Source organism: Procambarus clarkii, chromosome 53 (assembly GCF_040958095.1).
Source record: "Procambarus clarkii isolate CNS0578487 chromosome 53, FALCON_Pclarkii_2.0, whole genome shotgun sequence".
Lineage (NCBI taxonomy): Eukaryota > Metazoa > Arthropoda > Malacostraca > Decapoda > Cambaridae > Procambarus > Procambarus clarkii.
The window spans coordinates 9,826,324-9,853,188 of NC_091202.1; the positions used below are offsets into that span (position 1 = coordinate 9,826,324).

Consider the following 26,865-nt stretch of genomic DNA (forward strand, 5'->3'; position numbering starts at 1 on the left):
ATTGAATTCACTACAGACCTAGAATTATTCTCGACAAGTAGTAATTGACCACACTCAGTCTTCCTAGTTAAATTGTAATGTTGGGCTAGAGAATCTAGTACTCCCTAGGTAATTAATAATGTTAGGCTAGAGAATCTAGCACTCAATGCCACTGGCATTTCCTGAATTTAATTACAAATTCACTAGGACCACTGGTCCACTATACTTGCGCTTAAAGGTTTGCCAAGAAAACCTTCTTAATACCATGTTTTCTGCACTAAGAGTTAGTGATAAATACTTGCATTAATTGTTAAGAGTTGTTTTTTCTTTCGTTTCTGCTTATTTAGTGTAGGAGCGCAGCACGAACAAACTTGCAAACTTACTAATATGTAAGCGAATTTACAGAGAACTAATATGTTTAATGCATTATCGTTAAACATTAGCATTGTTAATTAACATGCTTCATGAGCTTAATATAGTTCACCTTAGAATTAACGTAATAATATGAGTGCTTGTTCCCCATGCGTACGAGCTTAATATTGCTCGCCATGATAATTGAATGATGCAAAACTCCACCTCGTTAATTCGAGTTCACTGCAACTCACCCTGTTAGCACTGCTAACGAGCTCACTGTAGCTCACCCTGTCAACACTGTTGACGAGTTCACTGTAACTCACCCTGTTAGCACTGCTAACGAGCTCACTGTAGCTCACCCTGTCAACACTGTTGACGAGTTCACTGTAACTCACCCTGTTAGCACTGCTAACGAGCTCACTGTAGTTCACCCTGTTGACGAGTTCAATGTAACTCACCCTGTTAGCACTGCTAACGAGCTCAATAGAGCTCACCATGTTCACGAGTTCAATATAGCTCGACCAGTTAATGAGCTCAATACTGGTCACAATGTTAATTCGAGTACATTTTTGCTCACAATTAGCTTAGTCCCTTACTTAGGTAGGTTAGAAATTCAAACCATTTATTTAGGTAGGCTTAGGGACTTTAGTTAGTGTCAACTGAGTACTAGCCTAATCTGTACTCACCATTAATTACAGTTGACTATACTTATAGAGACTGATTTAATAAACTCAAATTCATGTAAAGGTGATTTCGTACTAACCAGTTTACAGTGTCAAGCCTATGAGCTGCCATTTAATTAGCTCATAAGTCAGAATGACTAGGCTACTAATCTCACTGTCGACTCAGAATTTTCCTTGATTTTAATGAATAAACTTTTCAGTTCTCTACTTTCTATTATTTTAGCTAGTTAGCAAATTAGTTGTACCATCAGTCAGAATGACTACTGCACGGCAGTGCGCATTAAATTCAATTTCCTCATTTGAATTTGGGGTGATCATGATGCTGCGTGATGTTATTGTCTAGTAACTCAATAGTTACAAGTCACAGCGACCCTAGACAGTGACCTTACTGTAGTGTCATAGTCTCCTTGATCTTAAATGACTAATAGCACTTTACTGTATAATCATACAATAGTGTTATCAGTTCTTAGGAACTTATTCTGAGTTTACCTACGATTCAGCAGCTACGTAATACACCATTACATGTCACTGCGACCCTAGTTGTTGAGTTTATTGTGAGCTTTAGAGTGTTCCTGATTACCGATAACTTAATCATTTAATGTTTCAATATTTAATACATGTTTCCACTAAGGGAAACTACAAGCCTATTATAGTTCTCAACTAAGAACAATTCTTTAATTGTTGTGTAGGCTATAAATAACATGTTTCATTTGACATGTAAATAGCAAGACTCAAGTTCTTGTAAGTCCTTGATAAAGCCAGGACGTTCGTTATGTGTGTACTAACATACTAACATATTAACATACTAATGTACTAATCTTAATATCACTTCAGGATAGGTCAGTACAACACAGTACACTACGACCCTAGAATCCTCCCCCCCGGAGTTATGTTGGATATTTCCAACGCCGAATACAACACTGTTGTATTCTCATCACTTATTACTAACTATACTAATTATTGTAGTAAGTAAAATTAACAACACGTAGAATTCTCATGTGCTAATAATTCCATCTGTGCAGTAGGCTAGAATTCTCACGTCACCTGACGCCAGTATTGCGTCAGATTTCCTTACAGTAAACACATTATATCCAATGTATGTGAGAATTAAATTCGATTCTCTATACCTAAGGCATTCTGTATGATAAATAATTGCAGATGAATTGACTTCCAGCTAAAAGCCGAATAGAGCGTTGGAGTCATAGCGTCTATCTCGTAATAACGTTAACGTCACCAGTGAATGCCATGGGGAGACATTAATTCCTCTCCCTTATATATTTACTATTCTTAAAGTGGTAAATAATAACAATTTCCTCCTCTAAATAATAAACCCGTCCAGTCTTCAACATTTCAAGCGTAAATGCGAGAAATATTAATGTTCGTGACAATAATTTGTTTTATGAACGCGGATGCGGCGTGGGTAGAGGAAGGCCAACTCAGTACACGTGGAGAGCCACTTAGAGGCAGACCTGCGCATACCGTACTCACAAGGAGACGCCATTGCCCAGCCACTAGGGCAGACGTTATCCATCCTCAGATGAAAGTCGCCACTGTGAGGCGTGAATAACCTTGCAGATAATATCTTCAGCTAGTGCTGGTGTCAAATAAGGAACCTTTTAACCTGGTTCTTGACGACACGTGACCAGCCAGCGAAGCGCGCCACTATCCAGGATAGGCTTAGCCGGAGCCTGGGGACGCGAAGCACGGCAATCTTAATACTTATACAGTGCCCACAGCTAAGTATATTCTTTTATGTGATGCATCGGGTAAAAGTTTAATGGTAGCTGGGTGATTGTCCGTTATGACGCACGATAACATCTAATAACAGGTGATTAAATTTTGTCACCTGTAACTCTCAATTTCTTGAATATATATTTAGTAGTTAAATCAGTTGCTACTGTAAATATTTGTCTTGCAGCACGAGAGAGGAACTCTCCATGCCGCCTTCTTCCATGTTAATCCGTCCCTTTCGTCAGCCGACTGAGTCCAGAGAATAAGAGGAACTTCCATGGCTTGTCTAAAGGAATCATCATTAAGCTAAGATTATATTTTCTTTATGATTCTATTGCAATTTCTTATGTGCAGAATCCCTCAGGATTAATATGTGGTTTACTGTAACTCTCATTACTATACTCATAATCTATGTTCCAATCTATGGTAATGATAGCAGCTTCAATATAATTTTTATAGGATTAGATTATTATTAATTGAATTAGTGAACGAACCACACTAATTCCTGGACGTACTTACCTCCAGTAATAACCCCCCAATGTAGGTGCTTGAGGGTTTGATTCATTTAATAATACAGCCCATTAATTATTTCTATGATCATATTTTCTAGTATTTTATCCATAGTTACTGGTTTCATCTAGGAATTATCTAATGATCAGAAATTCTCAGTTTCCCTCTTTACTATAAAAGCGGGTGGTCCTTCGTAATTTAATTTACTACATTAATATTTAAATAATCAGTTTCAAGCCCCAAATATCCCACATGAACGTCTCGGCCGATCAAAGCCGTCGTCAACACCAGACTGGCTAAAAGAAACAAAAGGAGGGTACAGGCCAACAACTGAATCTGAGAATAATAGGATTAAGCGGTCAGAGAATAAAGATGAAAGATTAAAGAAAAAACCTAACTGAACACACAATATATGAATATAATATTGTAATGAGACATAGTAACACTATCAGGGTCCATCTGTCTGAATGATTTTTTTCTTAAACTGTTGTGCAATATTGTAACTTAAAAATGAATCAAGTTTGTACATACCAGCACTAACATTGATAAGATTTGGAAACTAATTAGGGCAGAATCTCTCAAATTCCGTTCCACAAAACAACCACAATTGGTAATGTTTTTTGCTCCATCCCACTTAATAGTGTGATTACACAGACTCCTGTGTAGATACAATGCCAGATCAAATTGTCAGATCGACCGTTTGATTAGATACCCCGCATTGTGCTTATGAAAAACATCGATTTACTTAATTAGAAGTTCGTGAATGCTTTAAAGTGGTGGATAACTGTAAGTATGCCTTTCTCCAAGGCATTCCGCCTGAATGGAACCATTGTTTGATGGATTATTGTTATACTACTTTGAGGTCTGCCTACAGAAAGGTGAGAACATAACTGGATTTCAAATTGAAGAGACTTTTACAACAAAGTAACTGGAGTTGTTACGAACCCGGATCCAGCGTCCGAGCCCGGAGCAGTGACGACCGCGCCATCTGTGGGTCAGCTCCCGAAACCCCCTCCAAACGGACGACGACACCTAGTGAGGACGACGTGTACTGGCCACAAGGGCCAGTTTCCAGTCCTGTTCAGCGCTCAACACAGCCGCTGCTGACCTCTGGTGAGGTGGTGCTCAGACAACAACGCCATCTATGGAGTGGATACGTCGGGCGTTTGTGTCTGAGCCTGTAAGTGAGGTGCTTTAGTGTGTCCCTGTTATTGATGACGTGTCTGCTTACAGAGTCGACCTGGGACTGCTGTGATGGAAGTTGAGTCAGTCTACCCAAGGCAGCCGTCCCCATACCTTGTGCTTTGCTGCAGCAGCTGTGAGTCGCCTCCCGGAGGAACACTGTGGTGTTACCCTGCCTGTGAAGCGGCAGTGAAGGATTGTCGTACCCGGGACCAACTGCTGGAGACGATTAACCACTGGGGTATTGTAGACAGGAGAGTGATCTGTGGTATCACACGAGGCTCCTGACTAGGGCGCTACCCTAGTATCGCTCGTGGAGTGGCCTGACCAGCGTTGCTGATCCGGAACCTGCCAGCTGTTCTGCTGGACTTGTGGTTGACGGCCTCCATGGCGGTGCCCCCAGTGGAACTGTGTTTTGGCTGGCCTGTGTCAGGGGTAGACTCAGCTTGATCGAAGGATTCGTCAAGAGACCACGAGAGCACCGAGGACTCAGCACCGAAAGGATCCAGAGTCTTCAGAAGAAGACTACAGTGTAAATAAGTGTTAATACCCCTCCCCCTGTGTAACTTTTATATATTATTTATTGGTGAAGGTATTAATTATAATCTTAAGTTTTTGCCTTTCTTTCCCTTCCCCTTTTATTTTACTTGCGTCACGGATCTCATCCCTTGAAAGCCACTACTGGCTTGGGGCCGGATACCCTTCCTCTAATAACATCAGAGTACGAACCCAGTTGCGACCCGAGAGGGCCGTAACAGGAGTAAACACTCCAACTGGGATTTTGTTATCAACCTCTCGGATAGACAACTTGATAACAACACGATTACTGCATTAGGATATGGACTGAGCTTTGCCACATCTAACGGAACAGTTAATTTTGTAGATATTGCCAAAGGTTTCAACAATCTCGAAAAGTATAGTGATGTCTCGTTGAAGATATTAATGTGTGCAAAGGTATGATATATGGCGTTTTACTTAATAATTCTGTTCCTAATTGTCCAAGTCGCTTTATTCATGAGTTCAAAAATATAAAAAATGATAAGTCATTACATATTACCAAGGCTGATAAGTCAAATGCAGTAGTTATTAAGAATAAGGATGACTATGTCCAGAAAATGGAGTTACTCCTGGAGGACAGGGTTACTTATTTATTGGTTAACAGAGATCCTACTGAAAAAGTGATTACACATTTTAACAAAACTCTCAAAACTGTGTGCAAAGGCGATAAAGGGTTGATTTCTAGGCTAGCAAGTCGATCTCTCTCTCTACCTTATATGTATGGTCTTATAAAAACTCATAAACCATAAAATCCTGCAAGACCGATTATTAGTTCAATTGGATCGGCGGCTTAAAACTCTCTAAGTGGTTGGTCAAAGTTTTGTCCCCTGTAGTTGGTACTATTTCCTACTCACACATAACAAACAATGTAGACTTAGTTAATAAGCTATCCACACTGAATTTAAATTTTGATTTTAAACTAGTAAGTTTTGACGTGACTGCTTTATTCACTAAAGTACATGTTGATGATTTGTTAGAAATCCTATGTGGGGAACTGCCCAAACATAATTTGAGCTTGCAGACCAATAAAGTGTTGGAACTTATCAAATTGTGCATTAAAGACAATTATTTTAGTTTTAATGAAAAAGTTTTCAAACAAACATTTTGAATGGCGATGGGCAATCCCCTTTCCCCAGTTTTGAGCAATTTGTATATGGAGTTCTTTGAAACAAAAATCATATCCAGGATTATGCCTGCTAATGTAGTTTGGTTTAGGTATGTTGATGATATTTTGTGCTTATGGCCGTGTGACCACGACCAAACAGTTTTTCTTAATGAACTTAATTCTTTGGTACCTTCAATAAAATTCACATGTGAGAATGAGGAGAATGGTACTCTTCTGTTTTTGAACATTATGATTCATAGTCAATAGAAAGTTCAAATTTAATGTGTATAGGAAACCTACCAACGTGAGGTTGTATGTTCATTATTATACGAATCATCATAGTAAAGTTAAACAGGGAGTATTTTCAGGAATGTTTCTTCTAGCTTTGAGGGTATGCAGCCCTAAGTTTTTTGATGAAGAGATTGCTAAAATATATGAAATTGGGAAGAGTTTACAATACCCTAAGATGTTTTTGGAGTGCTCGTTCGGACAAGCTATGCGTACCTTTTATAATGTTCCCAAAGCGAAACCAGAGATTAGAAACTCATTGGTAGTACCTTATGCGATGGGACTTGAAAAACTTTGCCCGGTTTTTAAGGAACTTGATATCAATATGGTGTTCACTAATAGTATGAACAAGTCCAATTTAATAAAAAAAACTCCCCTGGTACAGCAGGTTGCGTGTATTCGATTTCCTGTAATGATTGTAATTCTGTGTACCTTGGACAAACAGGAAAGTCCTTACAATTGCGGTTGTCCAAACATGCTTATAGTATTAGAACTGCCCAAACGTCTAGTGCATTGTATCTACACACGAGTTTGTGTGATCACACTGTTAAGTAGGATGGAGAGAAAAGCATTTCCAATTGCGGTGGTTTTGTGGAACGTTACAATATTGCACAACAGTTTAAGAAAAAAATCATTCAGACTGATGGACTCTGATAGGGTTACTATGTCTCATTACAATATTATATTCATATATTGTGTGTTCAGTGAGGCTTTTTCTTTAATCTTTCCATCTTTATTCTCCGACCGCATAATCCTATTATTCTAAGTTAATCTATACCTGTTTCTGGGTAATTCTTTCCCTGAGGATGGGTAGTCAGATTCAGTTGTTGGCCTGTACCCTCACTTTGTTTCTTTTAGTTAGTCTGGTGTTGACAACGGCTTTGATCGGCCGAAACGTTCATCTTCCTTTCCCACTTCTCTGTGGATGTTCTGCATACAAATGATCAGTGTTTCGTGATCGTCAATATATATATATATATATATATATATATATATATATATATATATATATATATATATATATATATATATATATATATATATATATATATATATATATATATATATATATATATTGTGACGGAGTTCCCTCCCTTATAATTCTCCCACGCCTGCAGTAAGAGTCATGTCTACTTTTCCCAAGCGTTCTCTACGTTGCAGGCTACAATTTGATATATGGGAGAGAGTGAAGTGTTCTCGGAGAGCCGAGAAATTTGTGAAATAGTAATGTTTTGGCCTGTGGTTTAGGCCCTTTAGGGAGCCAAGATGGCGCTGGCCTCTCTGATCTCCCGCCAAAACCGTGTGACGTCAGTGGCACCGGATTGGTCACCGACAGCAATGTGGCACCGGGAGCCAATGAAAACTTCCCGTAGCGAAAGTGACGTCACGAAGGAAGGGGGTCCGGCCAGCGCGCCGGGCTGGCGCCAGCAGTCAGACACGACACGTCATAGAGGTCGGACGTGCGACGAGTGGTCCTGTCTGTCGGACAGCTGTTTCCCACTACCGTGGATTTACGCGTCACCTGAAGTCCGCCAGTACTCTGAGAAGTCTTCCCTAGTTCATGTGTTGAACCAGAAGAGGGAATTGACGGTTATTTGAGCAACAAGTGCTCCAGTCAGGTACTGTGCCAGTTGCAGTGAAGCCGTGCAGTGACGTATGTTGACGTCTGTGGCAATTCACCAGTTCGTGACAGCGTAGTGGCTGACAGAGCCACTGGGTAGCTGAGGAAGAGAGGACTATTTGGGGAAACCGAACGACTGTAGCTGAGACGTAGGCGACAGCCGTTGCTGGGAGAAGACGACGGCCAGGAGACCGACTCCAACCTTCAAGAAGTCAAGAAGGAGGACGGACCTGCAGTGAGGAGGCACGGAGACGACGCGCTAAACGGTGGGACGACGAGAGGCTCTGGTAGGACACGACGACGTGTAGTGTGGGGGCGTTCCCGACACGAGGACCAGGAGCTACATCTCGACTCTCATCGGAGGATAGGGTGAAGTAGGTGGTTCTAGTTCCCTCCCCATTCCCCTTTAGTTAGCTATATTATTTGGCTATATTATCTAGCCTGAAGATTTTATATGTCGTGAGCAAGTCTCACCTATGTCACGGTAAAGCACCAGTGTGCTAGTCGGTACTATCAAGAGTACTTGTAATATTCATGTTGATTATTGGTGTGTACAGGCACCAGGAACCAGTGATAAATTTACTGTGTTGTGTATATCTTTCTATAGATTTTGATATGAACATATAGTGGTGAATTATATATAAGATTATGCCAGTATTTGGAGGTTAGGCTATGTGCCCAGAAACTATTTATTTTCCATGTATTGATGATTGATTTATATACCATATATATGTCTATGTTCATTCAGTGAATAATCATTTGTGAGTACAGTGAATTATTGCGTTATCGCCCACGAGAGAAAGTACTGAAAACTCCCGTGCTAATATTTCATAATATATTGTTGGATAAATAACAGTGTAAGACCATTACAGTGAATCATTGTAGAATTGATTGTAGAAAAGACTGTTTGAGCCTGAGTACAGTGTAACTAAGTAATTCGGTTTATTTGTGCCAATATCGAGTGTGCGAGTTTCTAGTAATATTGGAGAATTTAAAGAAACCGAGCGCGTGAATCTAGCAAACAAGCAAATTTCGCGCGGAGAGTCCATTGCGATCAGCTGTTCTTGACACTTGATGAGGAGGGGGAGAGTGTTGCCCTCTAGTGATCGCATAATATCCGTGGGAATTACCGGCCGAGTCAGGATCAGTTGATTTATGATTATTGTGTGGCCTTGTGACATCTTTCATACATTTTAAGTAAAATACAAAACTCTCTTTGTGTTTTTATCATCCCCTCCATTGATCTTGTGGCTATACTATACCTGTAAGCATAGAGTGATAACAATAAGTACCTGCCTGATTCCTGATCTTTGAGTGTGACCTTGCCAAGGCTACCACTGAATACACCAGTCCACTGAGGGTGTTACTGGCCACCTTAAACACCAGTTGGCGATCTTGTGTTTAACCGTAGAGCCCTATTGTTGGGGAGGGCACACGACGGTCGATGTGATCGAGTCGTGTTCTCACTCTTTCTTAATAAGAGGCCGTTAAGATTGACTGGGAGACTCTCCTGGCGTGCAGTGGCGCCGTGAGGATCGAGGGAAGACCCGCAGGGCTACGGTGAGTTACCTTGAGCGTAAATATTGCTCACCCCAGAGTAAGGGTAGAGAATAATAGAGAGGTGAAACCCCCAACAATATATATATATATATATATATATATATATATATATATATATATATATATATATATATATATAAACCCCAGTTATGTGTAGAAGCTACCACCCAGCAAAAGATATGTTTTAATACAGTCCACTTAATTAAAGTAAATAAATTCAACAACTGCCTGCTGGGAAAATCTCCCACATGTTGGGCTGGAGGCTGAGCTTCCCTGGCTCCCTTCCCTCAACCTGCATCTTATCCTTGCATCTGCTGCCTTTATTATCTCAGCACCTTTAGTGTCTTTACTATCTGTGCACCTTTGTAAATGCACATTAATAACACTATGTAAAAGACACATAGAACACTTTATGTGGGGCATACGTGAATCTTTGGTATTTACGTATGTAGGTTAGCTTAGCATTTTAAAAGCACCGAATCACCTTCTGTGGTTGATTGTTCAATAAACCTCTGAACTATATGTTTAACACAGCTCTAATCCTGTCCATGGAGGACAGAAGAAAATTCATATATGCTGGTTAACATTGTAAATGTGTGGTCACGTCTGTGGTAGAAAATAATAATAAAAAAATTATCTCCTCCCTGGTCATGTCCCTCTGATGGAATACCTCTCTGTATTTTCCTACATACTTCAGTTTGCTCTTCTTTACTAGGATGTCCTCTTTGAAGGTGTCGTTCCTGAATACAACATTGTTCAATCAATTTTTGTCTTTATTGTATTAGCCAATCTGGAAAAACTTTTATTTTCCTTGTTCATCCCCTTCCATTCTTATCTCTTTCAGTATCCCTGACACTGCAGATTTTTCCTTTGCCTTCCACTCTTCCTGCAGGAATATTCTTATTCCCTGATACCTACCACGACTACAGCTCTTTTTCTTTCCGTTAGCTGGCTTGTGCCTTTAGCTGCCTCTTGTGAAGTTACTGCTTTCATTGCAACTTCCTTGACTGTGGACATGATTTCTGGGCTCTTCCTCAGCATTTCAGCAAATGTGGCACCCATTGTAGGGGCTCCTACCATTGCTACATCCCCTGCAACCTGGAGGTTGGCTGGGCCAGAGTCTGAGGAGGACTTGTTTTTAGGTTTTTCATCCCCTCTTGCACTGCACTTAGTTTCATCTGCAGTTTACTTAAGGTTTCCCTCATGTCTTCAATTCCCCCACTGATTTCCCTCCATGCACGAGCGGTCATCTCCATGTATGACTTGCCCTGTCCCTCTCCTCCAAGCGTGTTGTATTTTCCTACCATCATGCTTGATCCCTTCTTGTTCCGTAGGATTAGTGTTAGTTTGCAAGAATCAGAGTGTGGGGTTTGGCTGAGGGAGGGAAGGGTGAGAGAGAGAGAGAGAGAGAGAGAGAGAGAGAGAGAGAGAGAGAGAGAGAGAGAGAGAGAGAGAGAGAGAGAGAGAGAGAGAGAGAGAGAGAGAGAGAGAGAGAGAGAAATGAGTGAGAAAGAAATGAGAGAGAGAGAGAGAGAGAGAGAGAGAGAGAGAGAGAGAGAGAGAGAGAGAGAGAGAGAGAGAGAGAGAGAGAGAGAGAGAGAGAGAGAGAGAGAAATAAGTGAGAGAAAGAAATGAGTGAGGGAGAGAGAGATGCGTAAAGGAGAGAGAGAAATGAGTGAGGGATAGAGAGAGAAATGAGAGAGAAGAATTGTGTTTACTAGTTGTGTTTTTACGGGGGTTGAGCTTTGCTCTTTCGGCCCGCCTCTCAACTGTCAATCAACTGTTTACTAAGTACTTTTTTTTTTTTTCCACACCACACACACACACACACACACCAGGAAGCAGCCCGTGACAGCTGACTAACTCCCAGGTACCTATTTACTGCTAGGTAACAGGGGCATTCAGGGTGAAAAAAAGCTTTGCCCATTTGTTTCTGCCTCGTGCGGGAATCGAACCCGCGCCACAGAATTACGAATCCTGCGCGCTATCCACCAGGCTACGAGGCCCCTCGTAGTTTGTGTGTGTGTGTGTGTGTGTGTACTCACCTAATTGTGCTGGCGGGGGTTGAGCTCTGGCTCTTTGATCCCGCCTCTCAACCGTCAATCAACTGATGTACAGATTCCTGAGCCTATTGGGCTCTGTCATATCTACATTTGAAACTGTGTATGGAGTCAGCCTCCACCACATCACTTCCTATTGCATTCCATTTACTAACTACTCTGACACTGGAAAAGTTCTTTCTAGTATCTCTGTGGCTCATTTGGGTACTCAGCTTCCACCTGTGTCCCCTTGTGCATGTGCCACCCGTGTTAAATATTCCATCCTTGTCCACCCTGTCAATTCCTCTGAGAATTTTGTATGTGGTGATCATGTCTCCCTTAGCTCTTCTGTCTTCCAGCGACGTGAGGTGCAGTTCACGTAATCTGTTCTCATAACTCATGCCTTTTAGTTCTGGGACTAGCCTAGTGGCATACCTCTGAACTTTTTCTAGCTTCGTCTTGTGCTTGACGATACAGGCTCTATGCTGGGGCTGCATACTTCAGGATTGGCCTTACATATGTGGTGTACAAGGTTCTGAAGGATTCCTTACACAAGTTTCTGAAAGCAGTTCTGATGTTAGCCAGCCTCGCATAGGCCGCTGATGTTATTCTTTTGATGTGGGCTTCAGGAGACAGGTTTGTCATGATATCAACTCCTAGATCTTTCTCTCTGTCCGTTTCGTGAAGGACTTCATCTCCCATTCGGTATCCAGTGGCTGACCTCCTAGTTCCTCCTCCTAGTTTCATTACCTTACATTTACTTGGGTTGAACTTTAGTAGCCATATGTCAGACCATTCCTTTAGTTTGTCTAGGACATCTTGTAGCCTCATACTATCCTCCTCTGTCCTGATCGTCCTCATAATTTTTGCATCATCACCAAACATCGAAAGGAACGAGTAAATTCCTGCTGGGAGATCATTTACGTATATCAGAAATAGTATAGGTCCAAGGACTGATCCCTGTGGGACTCCACTGGTGACTCCCAGCCACTCTGAAACCTCACCACACACGGTGACTCGCTGTGTCCTGTTGCTTAGGTACTCTCTTATCCAGTAGAGTACCTTCTCTTTCACTCCTGCCTGCATCTCCAGTTTATGCACTAGTCTCTTATGAGGTACTGTGTCAAAAGCTTTCTGGCAGTCCAGAAATATGCAGTCTGCCCAGCCCGCTCTCTCTTGCCTGATCGTTGTTGCCTGGTCATAGAACTCAATTAATTCCTGTTAGGCATGATTTGCCATCTCTGAACCCATGCTGATGTTGTTACAAAGTTCTTCCGCTCCAGATGTTCCACTAGCTTTTTTCGCACAATCTTTTCCGTCATCTTGCAAGGAATGCAAGTTAGGGACACTGGCCTGTAGTTCAGTGCTTCCTGCCTATCACCCTTCTTATATATTGGGACTACGCTGGCCGTCTTCCAAATCTTTGGCAGTTCACCTGTTACCAGTGACTTGTTGTACACCATGGAGAGTGGTAGGTACAGAGCTTCTGCTCCTTCCCTCAGAATCCATGGTGAGATTTCATCCGGGCCTATATCCTTTGTCATGTCCAAATTTAGCAGATGCTTCCTCACCTTCCCACTGGTAATCATAAACTCCTCTAGTGGTGTCTGGTTTGATGTTCCCTCCCTTATCTCTGGGACTTCTCCTTGCTCTGAGGTGAAGATTTACTGGAATTTCTTATTGAGTTCCTCGCACACTTCCTTGTCGTTTGTAGTGAATCTTTCTGCCCCTATCCTCAGTTTCATTACTTGTTCCTTCACTGTTATTTTCTTCCTAATGTGGCTATGCAGCAGTTTACTTACATTTCTGTGTGATGTGGTCCATCATGTCTTGAACTGTCTTTCCTTTGAGCTCTGCTTCCCAAGCTATTTCAGTTAGGAATTTTCTCATCTCCTCATAGTTTTCCTTCCGGAATGCCGGCCTCTTGCTTTCAGATCCCTTCCTTGAGTACATTAACCCTTCTTCGACCAGAAATTCAAACAACAGTACACTGTGATCACTTATACCCACGGGGGCTTCAGGACCGATTTTCCTTATGTCTGAATCGTTCAGAGTGAATACTAGGTCGAGTCTTGCTGGTTCATCATTGCTTCTCATTCTCGTGGGACTCTTGACATACTGACTTAAAAAGTTTCTAGTCGTCACCTCCAGCAGTTTCGCTCTCCATGTTTCGTCACTTCCATGTGGGTTCCCTGTTTTCCCAGTCTATTCTTCCATGATTAAAATCCCTCATGATGAGCAGATGGGATCGATTTCTACAGGCAGCAGCGGCTGCTCTCTCAATGATAATGTTAACTGCCATGTTGTTTCTGTCATATTCTTGCCTGGGTCTTCTTTCATTTGGTGGTGGGTTATATATCACTGCTACTACTACTCTTAGTCCTCCCATCGTCATGGTGCCTGTAATGAAGTCTCTGAACCCTTCACAGCCCGGAATAACCATCTCCTCAAAACTCCATTCCTTTCTCATCAGTAGTGCCACTCTGCCTCCTCCCCTTCCTTCCCCTCTCTTTCTATATTACAGTGTAGTCCTGGGAAAACACTGTATTCGTTATGATAGCTGAGAGTTTTGTTTCTGTGAGTCCAGTTACATCTGGGTTTGCTTCTTGTGTTCTTTCCCTAAGCTCACTGGCCTTGTTTGTAATCCCATCTATGTTCGAGTACATGACCTTGAAGCTGACTCTTTTCTGTCCATTCTCAGTTTCAGTTGATTCTACTGGAGTTGGGGGGCAAGGGGAGTCTGTGGTGGGTCTGGGTTGGAAGGGGGGCTTGGAGGATCTGGAACAGGGGGGGGGGGCTAGGGGAGTCTGACGTGATGCAGCTGAGTGGGTTCCGGGGTTGGGGGTTAGTTGGGGCATGGGATTGGGGAGCTGTAGGAGCATGTGGTGAGAGATCACGGGTTGGGGTATGCAGGGTAGACTGGGGTGGGTTGACAGGGAGGTCAGGGGTTGGGGAGGGGAGGGGAGGCTGGGGAGGGGGGTGAGGTAGAGAGGAGAGCTTGTGGTGGGGAAACAGGGAAGGGCATGGGGTGCAGGAACAGTGAGGACCTGGGGTAGGGGTTGGGGAAGAAAAAGGGCATGGGGGGAACACGGTGAGTGTGTGTGTGTGTGTGTGTGTGTGTGTGTGTGTGTGTGTGTGTGTGTGTGTGTGTGTGTGTGTGTGTGTGTGTGTGTGTGTGTGTGTGTGTGTGTGTGTGTGTGTGTGTGTGTGTGTGTGCGTGTTTTTATTATTATTTTCTACCACAGACGTGGCCACACATTTACAATGCTAACTAGCATATATACATTTTCTTCTGTCCTCCATGGACAGGGTGAGAGATTTGTCAAACATACAGTTCAGATATTTATTGAACAACCACAGGTGATCGTAGTGCTTTTAAAATGTTAGGCTCAGCTACATACGTAAATACATAGATACATAGATTTATGAATGCATTAATGTGAATTTATAATGGTGAAATGGAATTCTGATCAGCTATATATTTTATACACAAACATACACACACATACATACATACACACACATACATACATACACACACACACACATACATACATACATACATATATATACATACATACACATATATTTGTCTCTTTTACTCTGACAGGGTGAGATAGCTGACAAGAGAAACTAGTGTGCAATTAAGAACTTAACCACTGAAGGTGATTAAGATGCTTTTACAAGCTCTGGTTATATAGTTACATTACATGGTTAATCTAGGGTACAAGTCCAATATATCATCAAGTGTTCCAGTACTCATATAGTAGTTACAGAGTTCAGCATACCTCAGCCCAGGAGGGCGAAAGTCAGACAATATGGGACATTCTACAATATAATGTTCAAGTGAGTGCATGTTTTCTCTTTCACAAAGTTGACACATTGTGTACTCGACATTTGGGTTTTGAGAAAGCTGCCAGATACGTCTATATCCCAGGCGTATTCTTGCAATTATAACATCACATTGCCGAGTTCTTGCTCTATTAGTACCATATGTGAATGTCTCCTCACGATATCTATCATAATATTTAATACTGCAACTTTCAGGTCTTTGTGAATTTGTTAGGTCGGTGAGATCTTCATTAGAAATTTGTTTAAGTATTCTCTTTGTTACTGCTAGTGAAACATCCATATCAATTTCTACTACTGGTTTCCTACAAGCTGTCTTTGCAAGCATATCAACAGTGTCATGCCTTGAGATGCCAACATGTGATGGTATCCATAGGAATTTAATTTCAAATCTGTTTTCTTTAGCAGCTAAAACATTCATTCGAATATCACTGACTATTTTCTGGGTATCCCTACTATGTGCATTCAGTGCCAGGAGTGCACTCTGCGAGTCACAGTATATAAGTCCACTGCCTTTGTCTTTTAAAAATTCAGTGGCAAGGTATATGCCTGCAAGTTCGGTTTGAGTTGTACTTGCCCAATCATTGACGCACTTCATTGTTGTATGTACGAGAGAGGATTGTTCAAATATATTACATGCACATCCGGTACATCGTCCACCTTCTTCTACAGAGCCGTCGGTATAGCACTGATACACATTGTTACCCATTCTCTGAGTACTTTCAGTGATGCTTTTCAGTGTTAACTGTTTTAATAATGTAGAGTGTGCACTACCTTTCTTGGGTGCATTTACAAAATCACCTGATAGATCCCAGTTATCCCATGGAGTAATTGGTTGATTAATCATTAATTGGGTTGGGTACATATTTAAGAATTTGATGGAATTGGCTACCTTGTAGAACCAAAATGCATAATCAGATTTCGCTCTTCTTCTATAGACCTCAGGTGAGTGTAGCATATTAGAAAGTTTTTCTTGAAACTTCGTGTATTGCCGAGATCTATTCAACGCCTTCACGCCGAAAACTGTGCTAATGGACAAAATTCTTTCACTTATGGTAGGCAATTTTAACTCTGCTCTCATATTAACTATTCTCGTGGACTTTGGAGCCCCAAGGATGAGACGCATAGCTTCATTTTGCAAGGTGTCAAGAGATTTCAGCTCTTTGTCTGTATACAGTGTGAGATGTAGAGCATTGTAGTCAATCACAGAGCGTATAAATGATACATAAAACATTCTAGTACGTCTCACGTTAATTCCATGATTGACACCAACAAGGACCCTCAAAGGCTTTAATCTCTCCCAGAGTCTGCTCTTGAGTGACGAAAGGTACCCAGGGTCGTTAATGGGGACACCAAGGTATCTGTAGGACTCGCAGTTCTCAAATACTCGCCCATCTATATGATAATTGGCTGGTGGAATACCACATGGAATGAGGGCACGAGTTTTCTTTACAGAGATAAGTAGGCCACATTCCTCAGCTCTACTATTAAAAGCATCGAGCAGAACTTGCATTCTAGGCTCGGAGGCAGCCTGTAAACATATCTCATCAGCATAACAGATGACAGTGTCTTCATTATTAGTTGGTAGATATTTAATAAGTTTATGCATCAGAACGTTGAACAACAAGGGACTGAGGACCCCTCCTTGTGGAGTTCCCAGTTCAAAGTGTTTGCTCTCTGTGCTTTTAACACCATTAAACAAAAGATATGCTGCTCGATTAGACAAATATCCCTTTATCCATTTCAATAATTTTCCTCGTATTCCTAGCTCAGCAAGCTTTTCTAGTATGATTTCCCTGTTTGCTGTATCAAAAGCTGCAGGTAGGTCGACGAAGACTACTTGAGGGGAAGTTTTAATATGAGCGAAGTATTCAGCAAAACAGTGTTGTGTACTGAACCCAGGCATAAATCCAAACAGTTGGGGTGACAGGTGCCCCTGTATACGATACATGAATCGGTTAAGGACAATGCGTTCAAACACTTTACAAACACACGATGTTAGAGATATGGGTCTATAATTATCTGAGTGTGGTTTGGGGATGGGAACAATGACACTCTTTGTCCAAGCATCAGGTAATACTACTTCACTTAAACTCATTCTGTACAGCACTAAAAGTGGATTACCTGGTACTTGTGAGACTAATCTCAGTAGACTGTAAGTAATACCGTCCTCTTCAGGAGCAGTTGATTTGCCCATCTTTAGTGCATGATTTAATTCCCATTCAGTTACATCATTAAGATCAGACACGTCAATAGCTGTACAGGCAAGATTGATGGTTCGTTGTCTGTTGGGGCCTGTGTCATCAAGTTTGTGCTGTATGTTAATTGGGAGTGAGGTGTAGCTCGATGTTAGTGCCCATTGATCAAGGAGAATGTTTGCTTGTTCTTGTGGGCTGTGGTGTAGTGGTTTGGTTGCTTCTAGAGATTTTTCGTATCTTTTCCATAACCCCAACAAGTGTTGTTTGCTCACTTATACTTTGTAGGAACTGTTCCCAATGTTTATTACGTATAACGTTGCTCATGTTTCTCACCTCTCTATTTGCGACAAGAAATGTATGCAAGTCACCTTGTGCTTTGGTTCTTTTGTATGTATCTCCAAGCTGCTTTACTCGTTCATGTTCTTTAACAAATACAGGGTCAAGGACCCACTTGGGTGGTGGTAGGTGTTGCCCACTTCTGCTAGGCTTACGGCTTGTTCCTCAACACACCCATGTGTCGTAGTAGGTAGTAATTGTATCAACGAGATCTCTGGAGAAGGCCTGTACATTCGTTATTGTGTAATCTTGATACCATTTTGAAATACAACTAATAAAGTGGTCATGCAAACCATATGGAATATTCATTTTCCGTCTCTGATGTCTATTAGTTACATCACACTGTACTCCATAGGAAGCAGAAACTGCATAGTGATCACTAACCAAGTGATTTACCAACGAACATTCCATACTATTTTACACAAGGATTCTACCCATTACATAATCAAGTCTGCCTTCCAATAAATGAGTTTGGGTATCCGTAGTATACACAGTTAATCTGTTGTCATAAACATATTTGATAAATTTGCATCCATTATCGTTGTTAGTAATGTCTCCCAGCGTAATATGTCTAGCATTAAAATCTCCCATGTATATTGTCCCATGATTGTCTAGATCTGGGAGCAATGTTACATTGAGTTTCTGGCTTCTGGCATATACGTTGAGGAATGAGAAGTGGCCTGCTGCAGTTTGTACATGAAAGTGATGGTACTGTGTGTGTACATTGTGTGACGTGCTCACAAGAGTGTGTGGTAAATCACTTCTGATGTATGTTAGTAGGCCTGTGGCGTTGCTGTTAGTATAGGATGCATTGTGTGTGTGTGAGTGTGAGAGTATGACTGTGTGTGTGTGTTTGTTTTTAGTGACGTAAACAAAGGAGGCACATGAGCTAAAGAGCATCATGAGGCAGTAAAAATACTTGCATCCTGTATATGATGACATTGCATTCAATCAACTCATTCAACTAAGTTCAGGTAGTGTTACCTTTGGTAACAATACCTGTTATATTGTTACCTTTGGTAACAATACCTGTTATATTGTTACCTTTGGTAACAATACCTGTTATATTGTTACCTTTGGTAACAATACCTGTTATATTGTTACCTTTGGTAACAATATAACAACATATATTGTTATATTGAATCTAATGTAACATTAGATTCAGGTAATTCAAATGTCATAATGCATAATACTACTTTAGGTGAGGTATGTGCCTTAATCTATAGCTATACATACAAATCGATATTATTGCAAAAAATCAGTATGTTTGCATCTCGTCATAACTATAGTATTTCATAACATAAGTATTTCGTCAAGTGGGACACAATATGTGTCACACTTGAGACAATGGATTTGGCAATTACATGAACTTTAGATAGAATGTCAGGTGTTTATGTACTTGAAAACGTTTAATATTGAACGTATTAATGATTTTAATTTTTACAAAGTGTAAAATACTACAATCCAACTTATGCATAACTATATACAATCACCAACCATAGGACCTAACTATACAATCACCAACCATAGGACCTAACTAAGCCTAACCAAAGCAAAACTATGTACTTAAACCATGTTTTAATGAATAAAGAATGAGGCTACCATTTACATCCTAACGTCAATGTTCCTCATTGCATTGCTTGGTCAAGTTTAGTACATACTATACCTTGTGTTATATATACATGTAACGGGTTAGAATGTGCCCTCGACTATATTGATGCAGGAAGTATTTTTGATACTTACTGACAAGCAGGCAACCCGTGTAGCAGCCAAAATCAACAACCTGTAATAGTGCTCTCATAAAGATGTACGTCTCCACATTCGGCGAAGCCACGGTGAGGAAGCTTACAATTAAGGAGAGGACAGCACTGGTAAGCACACTTTTCCTTCGACCGATCCTGCAGATTTGAAAAACATAATAGGCTTTTGAATTGATGATTTACTTGTATTAGGAAATGGTATATATATATGACTTACTTCTATTAGGCTATTCAATTTATTATTAACTTGTACTATGCTGCTGTATATACGATATATTTATAAATTATAAAATAATAATGGTTAAATAATGGAAACAACAATAATGCGATGAAAGGAACAACACTTACAATATCTTTACTGCAACACTACAAATATATTTTAGTAATTATATATGTACAGACAGATAAGTTTTTAAAACAAATTTAAAATACAAATAATCTATCAAAATAATTAATGATCCTGAATCTCGCATAATGTTTCTCAGTACTTGGTGGTTGATATTTTCAGGCAATCCAACAAAACTGTCTTAAATATCTTACCCGGCAGTGTTAGAGCAAGAAAACAGAGACATCAGTAGAACAAAATGTGAACATTGTTGGTTGAAACAGTTCATTTGTGAAACTCTGTTCAAATATACTTGCTATAAGTACAATCATTATTGAAGGATGGGCTGAGAAATTATGAAAGGGAAAATTTATAATTAATTTATTGCATTTGTCTGCAGGTTGCATAAAACGAAAACACATTACTGAACTAAATATATCGGGTTAAGCAATGTAAACAGCGTTGTTAACCTGCTATAACACTTAATATCTTTTGGATGTTGTGTATCGTGTAAGCGACGAACCCTGTTTATAAACGTTCACCTAGTTACATATCATGTAAGTTAAGTTCCTGTAAGTTACGTTACCTGTAGGTTATGTTACCTGCAGGTTACATTTCTGTAAGTTATGTTCCCTGTACGTTATGTTACCTGTAAGTTATGTTCCTGTAAGTTATGTTACATGTATGTTATGTTCCTGTAAGTTATGTTACATGCAAGTTATGTTCCTGTAAGTTATGTTACCTGTAAGTTATGTTACATGTATGTTATGTTCCTGTAAGTTATGTTATCAGTAAGTTATGTTATCTGTAAGTTATGTTGCCTGTAAGTTATGTTCCTGTAAATTATGTTTCATTTATGTTATATTACCAATAAGTTATGTTACCTGTAAGTTATGTTCCTGTAAGTTATGTTCTTGTAAGTTATGCTAGATATAAGTTATGTTCCTGTAAGTTATGTTAGCTATAAGTTAAGTTCCTGTAAGTTATGTTACCTGTAAGTTATGTTCCTGTAGGCTATGTTTCCTGTCAGTTATGTTATTGTAAGTGTTACGGTGCCCTCTCGTATGTCTCCTCAGTTCCAGCGTTAAGAGTCATATCTACATACCTTGCAGGTTCCCTGAGATGCAGGGAATCGTTTATTATTGGAAGCAGCTAGAAGGAATACATATTTGGGGAGAAATTGTAATTTCAAAGTTTTACAGGTAAGGGAGGTTTACGCCCCTCATACATACAAAATGGCGACGCCCCTGCCAATAGTGCGCCATTTTTGTGAGGGCACTAGCAGGCTATCGGAGGTCACGTGACATGAGTGACCCATCAGAGCCCACCCTGGGAGGCTGTGACGTCACCGGGAGGCCTGGCTCTGCGCTGGCGGAGGCGCTGAGGCTCAGAGATTCACGGACCTTGGACACGCGCGGAAGTGCATCAGTGAGCTCTCGAGATCGGAGCTTTTTGGAGCCCTACCCAGTGAACTGAGCCGCCAACCCGCCTACCCGCCAAACACACACCGAAACTACGACGTTGGTACAACGTTGGAACAAGTTTTAACACCTCCTAACCAGTTATAACAAGCAATATAGCAAGTTGTAACAACGTTCTAATACGTCATAAACACGTTAAGCCAAGATATAACAACTTTATTACAAGTTGTAACAAGCGGAAAAAAAAGACAGTTTCGATTTGTGTTTCCAGGGTAAAGCAGTCGACGAACGTTAAAGAAGACTAGTGTACCCTCGACGAGCACGAAGAAATAGCGTTTAGTGGGCGAAAGAGTGCCAAGAGCTCATTACTGGGAGTCTTCGACGGAGGTGAGCGGCGACGCTAGAAGGGCAGTGTGAAGCCCCGCAGGTCACGCTCCAGCAAGACGTGCGAGCTGCCGTGACCGGGTCACATCTACTGAAGGTCCAGAAGGGAAACACAGCATCTGGATCCATTAGAAGTTGTCTCGGTGAAAGAACGTGTAAGGAAAGCGAAGTGTTCGATGACCACTGGTTAGACCAGTTTGAAACAACTGGAATCTAGGAATAGAAACGGCGATGACGAGTTACTCCACGACGCCCGAGGACCTGTGACACGCGACCGGAACGTCGAGGGATGACCTAGGAACCGTGTACCTCTGTAAACATCGGAGGCCAGGCCCCGGTGAACAGGATTGTTAAGGTAGACCATTATTTCCCTCCCATTGTCCCTTGGTAATTGACGGTGTTCCCCCCCCCCTTATATTTCTCCCATGCCTGCTGTAAGAGTCATGTCCACTTTACCAATGTTCTCTATGTCGCAGGCATCAGTTTGATATATGTGGGAGGATGTAGTGTTCTCGGAGTGCTGAGAAATTTATCAAAGAAGAGTATTTTGGCCTGTGGTTTAGGCCCTTTAGGAAGCCAATATGGCGCTGGCTCTTCTGTTTTGCCGCCAAAACTATGTGACGTCAGTGACACCGGATTGGTCACCGACAGCGATGTGGCACAGGGAGCCAATGAAAACCTCCCATGGCGAATGTGACGTCACGAAGGAAGGGGGGTCTGGTCAGAGCGCCACGGCGGCGCCATCAGTCTGACACGACACGTCAAGGTGGTTGGACATGCGAAGATTAGTCCTGTCAGTTTGACAGTTGTTTCCCGCTCCCGTGGATTTTACGCGTCACCCGAAGTCTGCCAGTACTCTGTGAGGTCTTCCTTCGTTCATGTGTTGGACCAGAGAGGGAATCGACGGGATATTGAGCAACAAGTGCTCCAGGACAGGTACTGTGCAAGAAGAAGTGAAGTCTGGGCAGTGACGTATGCGACGTCTGAGGCCGTTCACCTGTTTGTGATGGCGTAGTGGCTGGACTGAGCCACCGGGAAGCAGTGGAAGAAGAAAACTATTCGGGAATCCGAACGACTGCAGCCGAGACGTAGGCAGGCAGCCGTAGCTGGGAGGAGAAGTCGACGGCCGGGAGACCGACTCCAACCCTACAAGAAGTCGAGGAGGAGCACGGACCTGCAGTGAAAAGGCACGGAGATGATGCGCTTACGGTGGGACGTTGATTGAGTTCCTGGAGGACACGACAGTGTGTGTGTGGGGGCGTTCCCTACACAAGGCAGGAGCCAGGACCAGGAGCTACAACTCAACTCTCATTGGAGGATAGGTGGAAGTAGGTGATTCTAGTTTCCCTCCCAATTCCCCTTTAGTCAGCTATATTATTTAGCCTGAGTATTTTGTATGTCGTGAGCAAGGCTCACCTATGTCACAGTAAGGCACAAGTGTGCAGTGGGGCTACATAGAGTACCCACGATATTTATGATTATTATTGGTGTGTACAGGCACCCGGAGTAATTGATGAATTTACTGTGTTGACAACGTCTTTCATGAGACTTTAATAAGATCATTTAGTGAGAGAATATATATATAAGTGTGCCAGTGTTTGGAGTTAGGCTATGTGCCCAATAACTATGTCATTACCATTATTGATGTCTGACTCATCCATATATATATATATATATGTCTATACTCGTGTATTGAATAATCATTCATGTGTGCAGTGATTAATTGTGTTATCGCCCACGAAAGGAATTACTAAGAACTCCAGTGATATATACTTGCATACGTTATCATTAAATGAAAGGCAGTGTGTAATACCATGACAGTGAATTATTGTCACCGTTAATATAGAAATGTTTGATTGAGCCCAAGATCAGTGCAGCGAAGTGTTGATGTGCTATTGTCGCAAATATTGTGTGTTCGAACTTCTAGTGATCTTTGAGAACTTAAAGAAATTGGCGCGTCACGCCACAAGCAAACAGATAAAATAACATTCGCGTGGGGGTAGTCGCCCAGCTGATTTTGACATTGATGAGAGGGGGAGCGTTGCCGGCTTGGTGAGTTCATATTATATGTGTGGGAACGAGCGACTCCCGCCTGAAACAACTGTTTGCTTATTGATATAATCTTGTGATGTCTTTGAATGAGTTTTAAGTAAAATACAAAGTACATTGGTGTTTATATCATCCCCTCCATATTTCTTGTGGCTATATAATACCTGACAGCAGATCGGGATAGAAGTAAATACCTGCCTGATATCAGATCTATTGAGTGTGTCCTTGCCACTGTTACCACAATTCAACAAAACCACTGACGTGTTACTGGACACCGAAAACACCAGTTGGTGACCTTGTGGTTAGTAGTAGAGCCCTATGTTGGGGCGGGCATACAACAGTTAAGTGAACAAGTTGTGTTTCCACTCCTTCTCGATCAGAGGCCGGTTGGGATTGACTGGGATACTCTCCTGGCGTACAGTGGCGCCGCGAGGATAGAGTGAAGACCCGCAGGGCTACAGTGAGTGACCTCAAGTGTACTGTTGCTCACCGAGGAACCCCGACCTTGCCAGGATCACGATCGAAATAAAGGTTGCAGTTGTGGTACTTGGCAGTGGTATTAGGTATCAGGTACAGGTTATTACTCATAGCACAAGATGGAGGATGATAAAGTAACAAGGTTCATTGACACTAGAGATGAGCAGGTGCTGGAGGAGTGCACCAAGGCACAGTTACAGTCAATAGCAGACCATTTTGGGATAAAGTTGAAATCTTCCAGAGTGGGAGAGAGAAGACTGGAGATAATGGCACAGCTCAGAGCACGAGATGAAGCTTTGCGGGAGGAACGGCCACAAACACCTGCCAGTATGGGAGAACACCTGAGCATTGGTGGGAGCAGCAGAGGATCCAGCGGCAGCAGGCACAGCGTTAAGCTGGAGATAATGAAGCTGCAGCTAGAAGCACAGCTGCGCAGGGAAGAACAAGAGCGAGAAGCACAGCTGAAGCGTGAGGAGCGAGAAGCACAGCTGAAGCGTGAGGAGCGAGAAGCACAGCTGAAGCGTGAGGAGCGAGAGGCACAGCAGCGCAAAGAAGAGCGAGAAGCAGAAGCACAGCTGAAGCGTGAGGAGCGAGAGGCACAGCAGCGCAAAGAAGAGCGAGAAGCAGAAGCACAGCTGAAGCGTGAGGAGCGAGAAGCACAGCTGAAGCGTGAGGAGCGAGAGGCACAGCAGCGCAAAGAAGAGCGAGAAGCAGAAGCACAGCTGAAGCGTGAGGAGCGAGAAGCACAGCTGAAGAGAGAAGAAGCGCAACTGAAGCGTGAAGAGCACGAGCGAGAAGCTAGGCTGAAACAGCAGGAAATAGAAGCTAACAAGGATGTGGAGCTGAAGCGAGCTGAGCTAGGACTAGCTCCACCTGTTCCGCCACAGCAGGAAGACCGCCGAGTGAGGGAGCGAGATCTGCCGGTTTTTATACCAAATGAAGCTGAAGGTTTCTTCGACCACTTCGAGAGGGTCGCCACCTTGAAGTGGCCGAGGGCGGAGTGGGTGGAGCTGGTTCAGGGTAGGCTCACCGGTGAAGCTCGTGAAGCCTACTATATGCTCGACCTCCAAGAGTGCACCAACTACGATGCTGTAAAGAGAGCTGTGCTCCATTCTTTCAAGCTCACGCCGGAATGTTACAGGAAGAGATTCAGGGAATGTACCCGTTCGCCAGGAAAATCTTATGCGGAGACGGCGAGGGACATGGAGAGAAAGTTCCTTAAGTGGCTAGAGTCTGAAGGAGCGAGGTCGGCTGAGGAGGTCAAGAGGCTTATGGTCATGGAGAAGTTTATGTCCGTGCTCTCTCCTGAGATCAAGGTGAGAGTAAAGGAGGCGGACATAAGGGACCTGAGGGCCGCAGCCGACAGAGCCGACATGCTGGAAGAAGCCTTACGCCCACGCAGAGAGGGACAGCACCGACCGCCTGTATACTCCGGAAATGGTAGAAATTATAGGAGGACGGACGGATGGAGGACAGGAGAGAGTTCTCCCAAGTCCCACCTCTCGAGTGGGGACAACAGAGGATCGAAGAGTGCTGTGGAGAGTGAAGAAGTCCCAAGCTGAGAGCTCAGGAGCTGTTGCTGCGACGAAGGAGTCGACGGATGGTACGAGGAAGACACACGGAGCGACGGCCTCTGGAGGCTGTGCCAGGGCGAGCAGTGGTGGATGGTCTCCGACAAGGAAGATCCGCTGCTACAACTGCGGATTATTCGGACACGTCGTGCGGGAGTGCAAACGCCCTAAACAGCGGGGGAACGTTGCTTTCGTGAGGGTCGAGGACCAGACGGCCGAGAGGGTGCGGGATGAACCCGTACTGAGTGGGGAGAAAAGAGTTCACCCATTCGTGTGTGAGGGAACCGTAAGGATGGGGGACGCAGACCCCATCCCGGTGAAGATATTAAGAGACACTGGGGCCGATTTTACCCTGGTGAGCGAAACCCTGTTCCCCGAGGGCTACGAGAGTACCAGTGTGGGGGTGGCAAGTGTGACCACTGTGGGAGGCCCAGTGAGGATGCCCCTACACCAGGTGACTCTGAATTCTGATTATGGCTGCCAGACCCTTGTGGTGGGGGCCTGTGCATCAATGCCCAAGATGGAGGCACAGGTCATCTTGGGAAATGACGCATGTGGAGGATATGTCCTCCCGAATCTCGTGAAAGGCGAGGAGTGCCTAGAGCACTCCTCGAGCACTTATGGAGATGGGCGGAGTGTTAGACGCCTGTGGGGACGAGAAAGGAATCGCCACGGTGGCGTTCCCGGTTTGTGCTGTGATGCCGAGGCAGCGCGAAGGACACAGAGGGTGTGGATCTGATGGGGCTGAGGAGACGTCCGACAGCCTGGGAATCGATCACCTCTTCATGGGACCCGGAGAACGAGCGGAGGGCGAAGGCAGCCCGAATGGTGAGTTGCAGGTGACCCTCACCAGTTCTCTAGGGGTAGACCGCACTCGTCTTAGAG

The 26,865-nt window shown here is 42.9% G+C and overlaps 1 protein-coding gene across 3 annotated transcripts in view; it reads right to left on the reverse strand.

The window, feature by feature from the left end:
* The window catches only part of LOC123767098 (organic cation transporter-like protein), a 297,560-nt gene that overhangs the window by 117,188 nt on the left and 153,507 nt on the right, over positions 1-26,865 (reverse strand). For all 3 annotated transcript variants that reach the window (XM_069304722.1, XM_069304723.1, XM_069304724.1), the window contains exon 6: positions 19,737-19,891. In XM_069304722.1, coding sequence (XP_069160823.1) covers positions 19,737-19,891 — 155 coding nt within the window. The remainder of the gene's footprint in view (positions 1-19,736; positions 19,892-26,865) is intronic.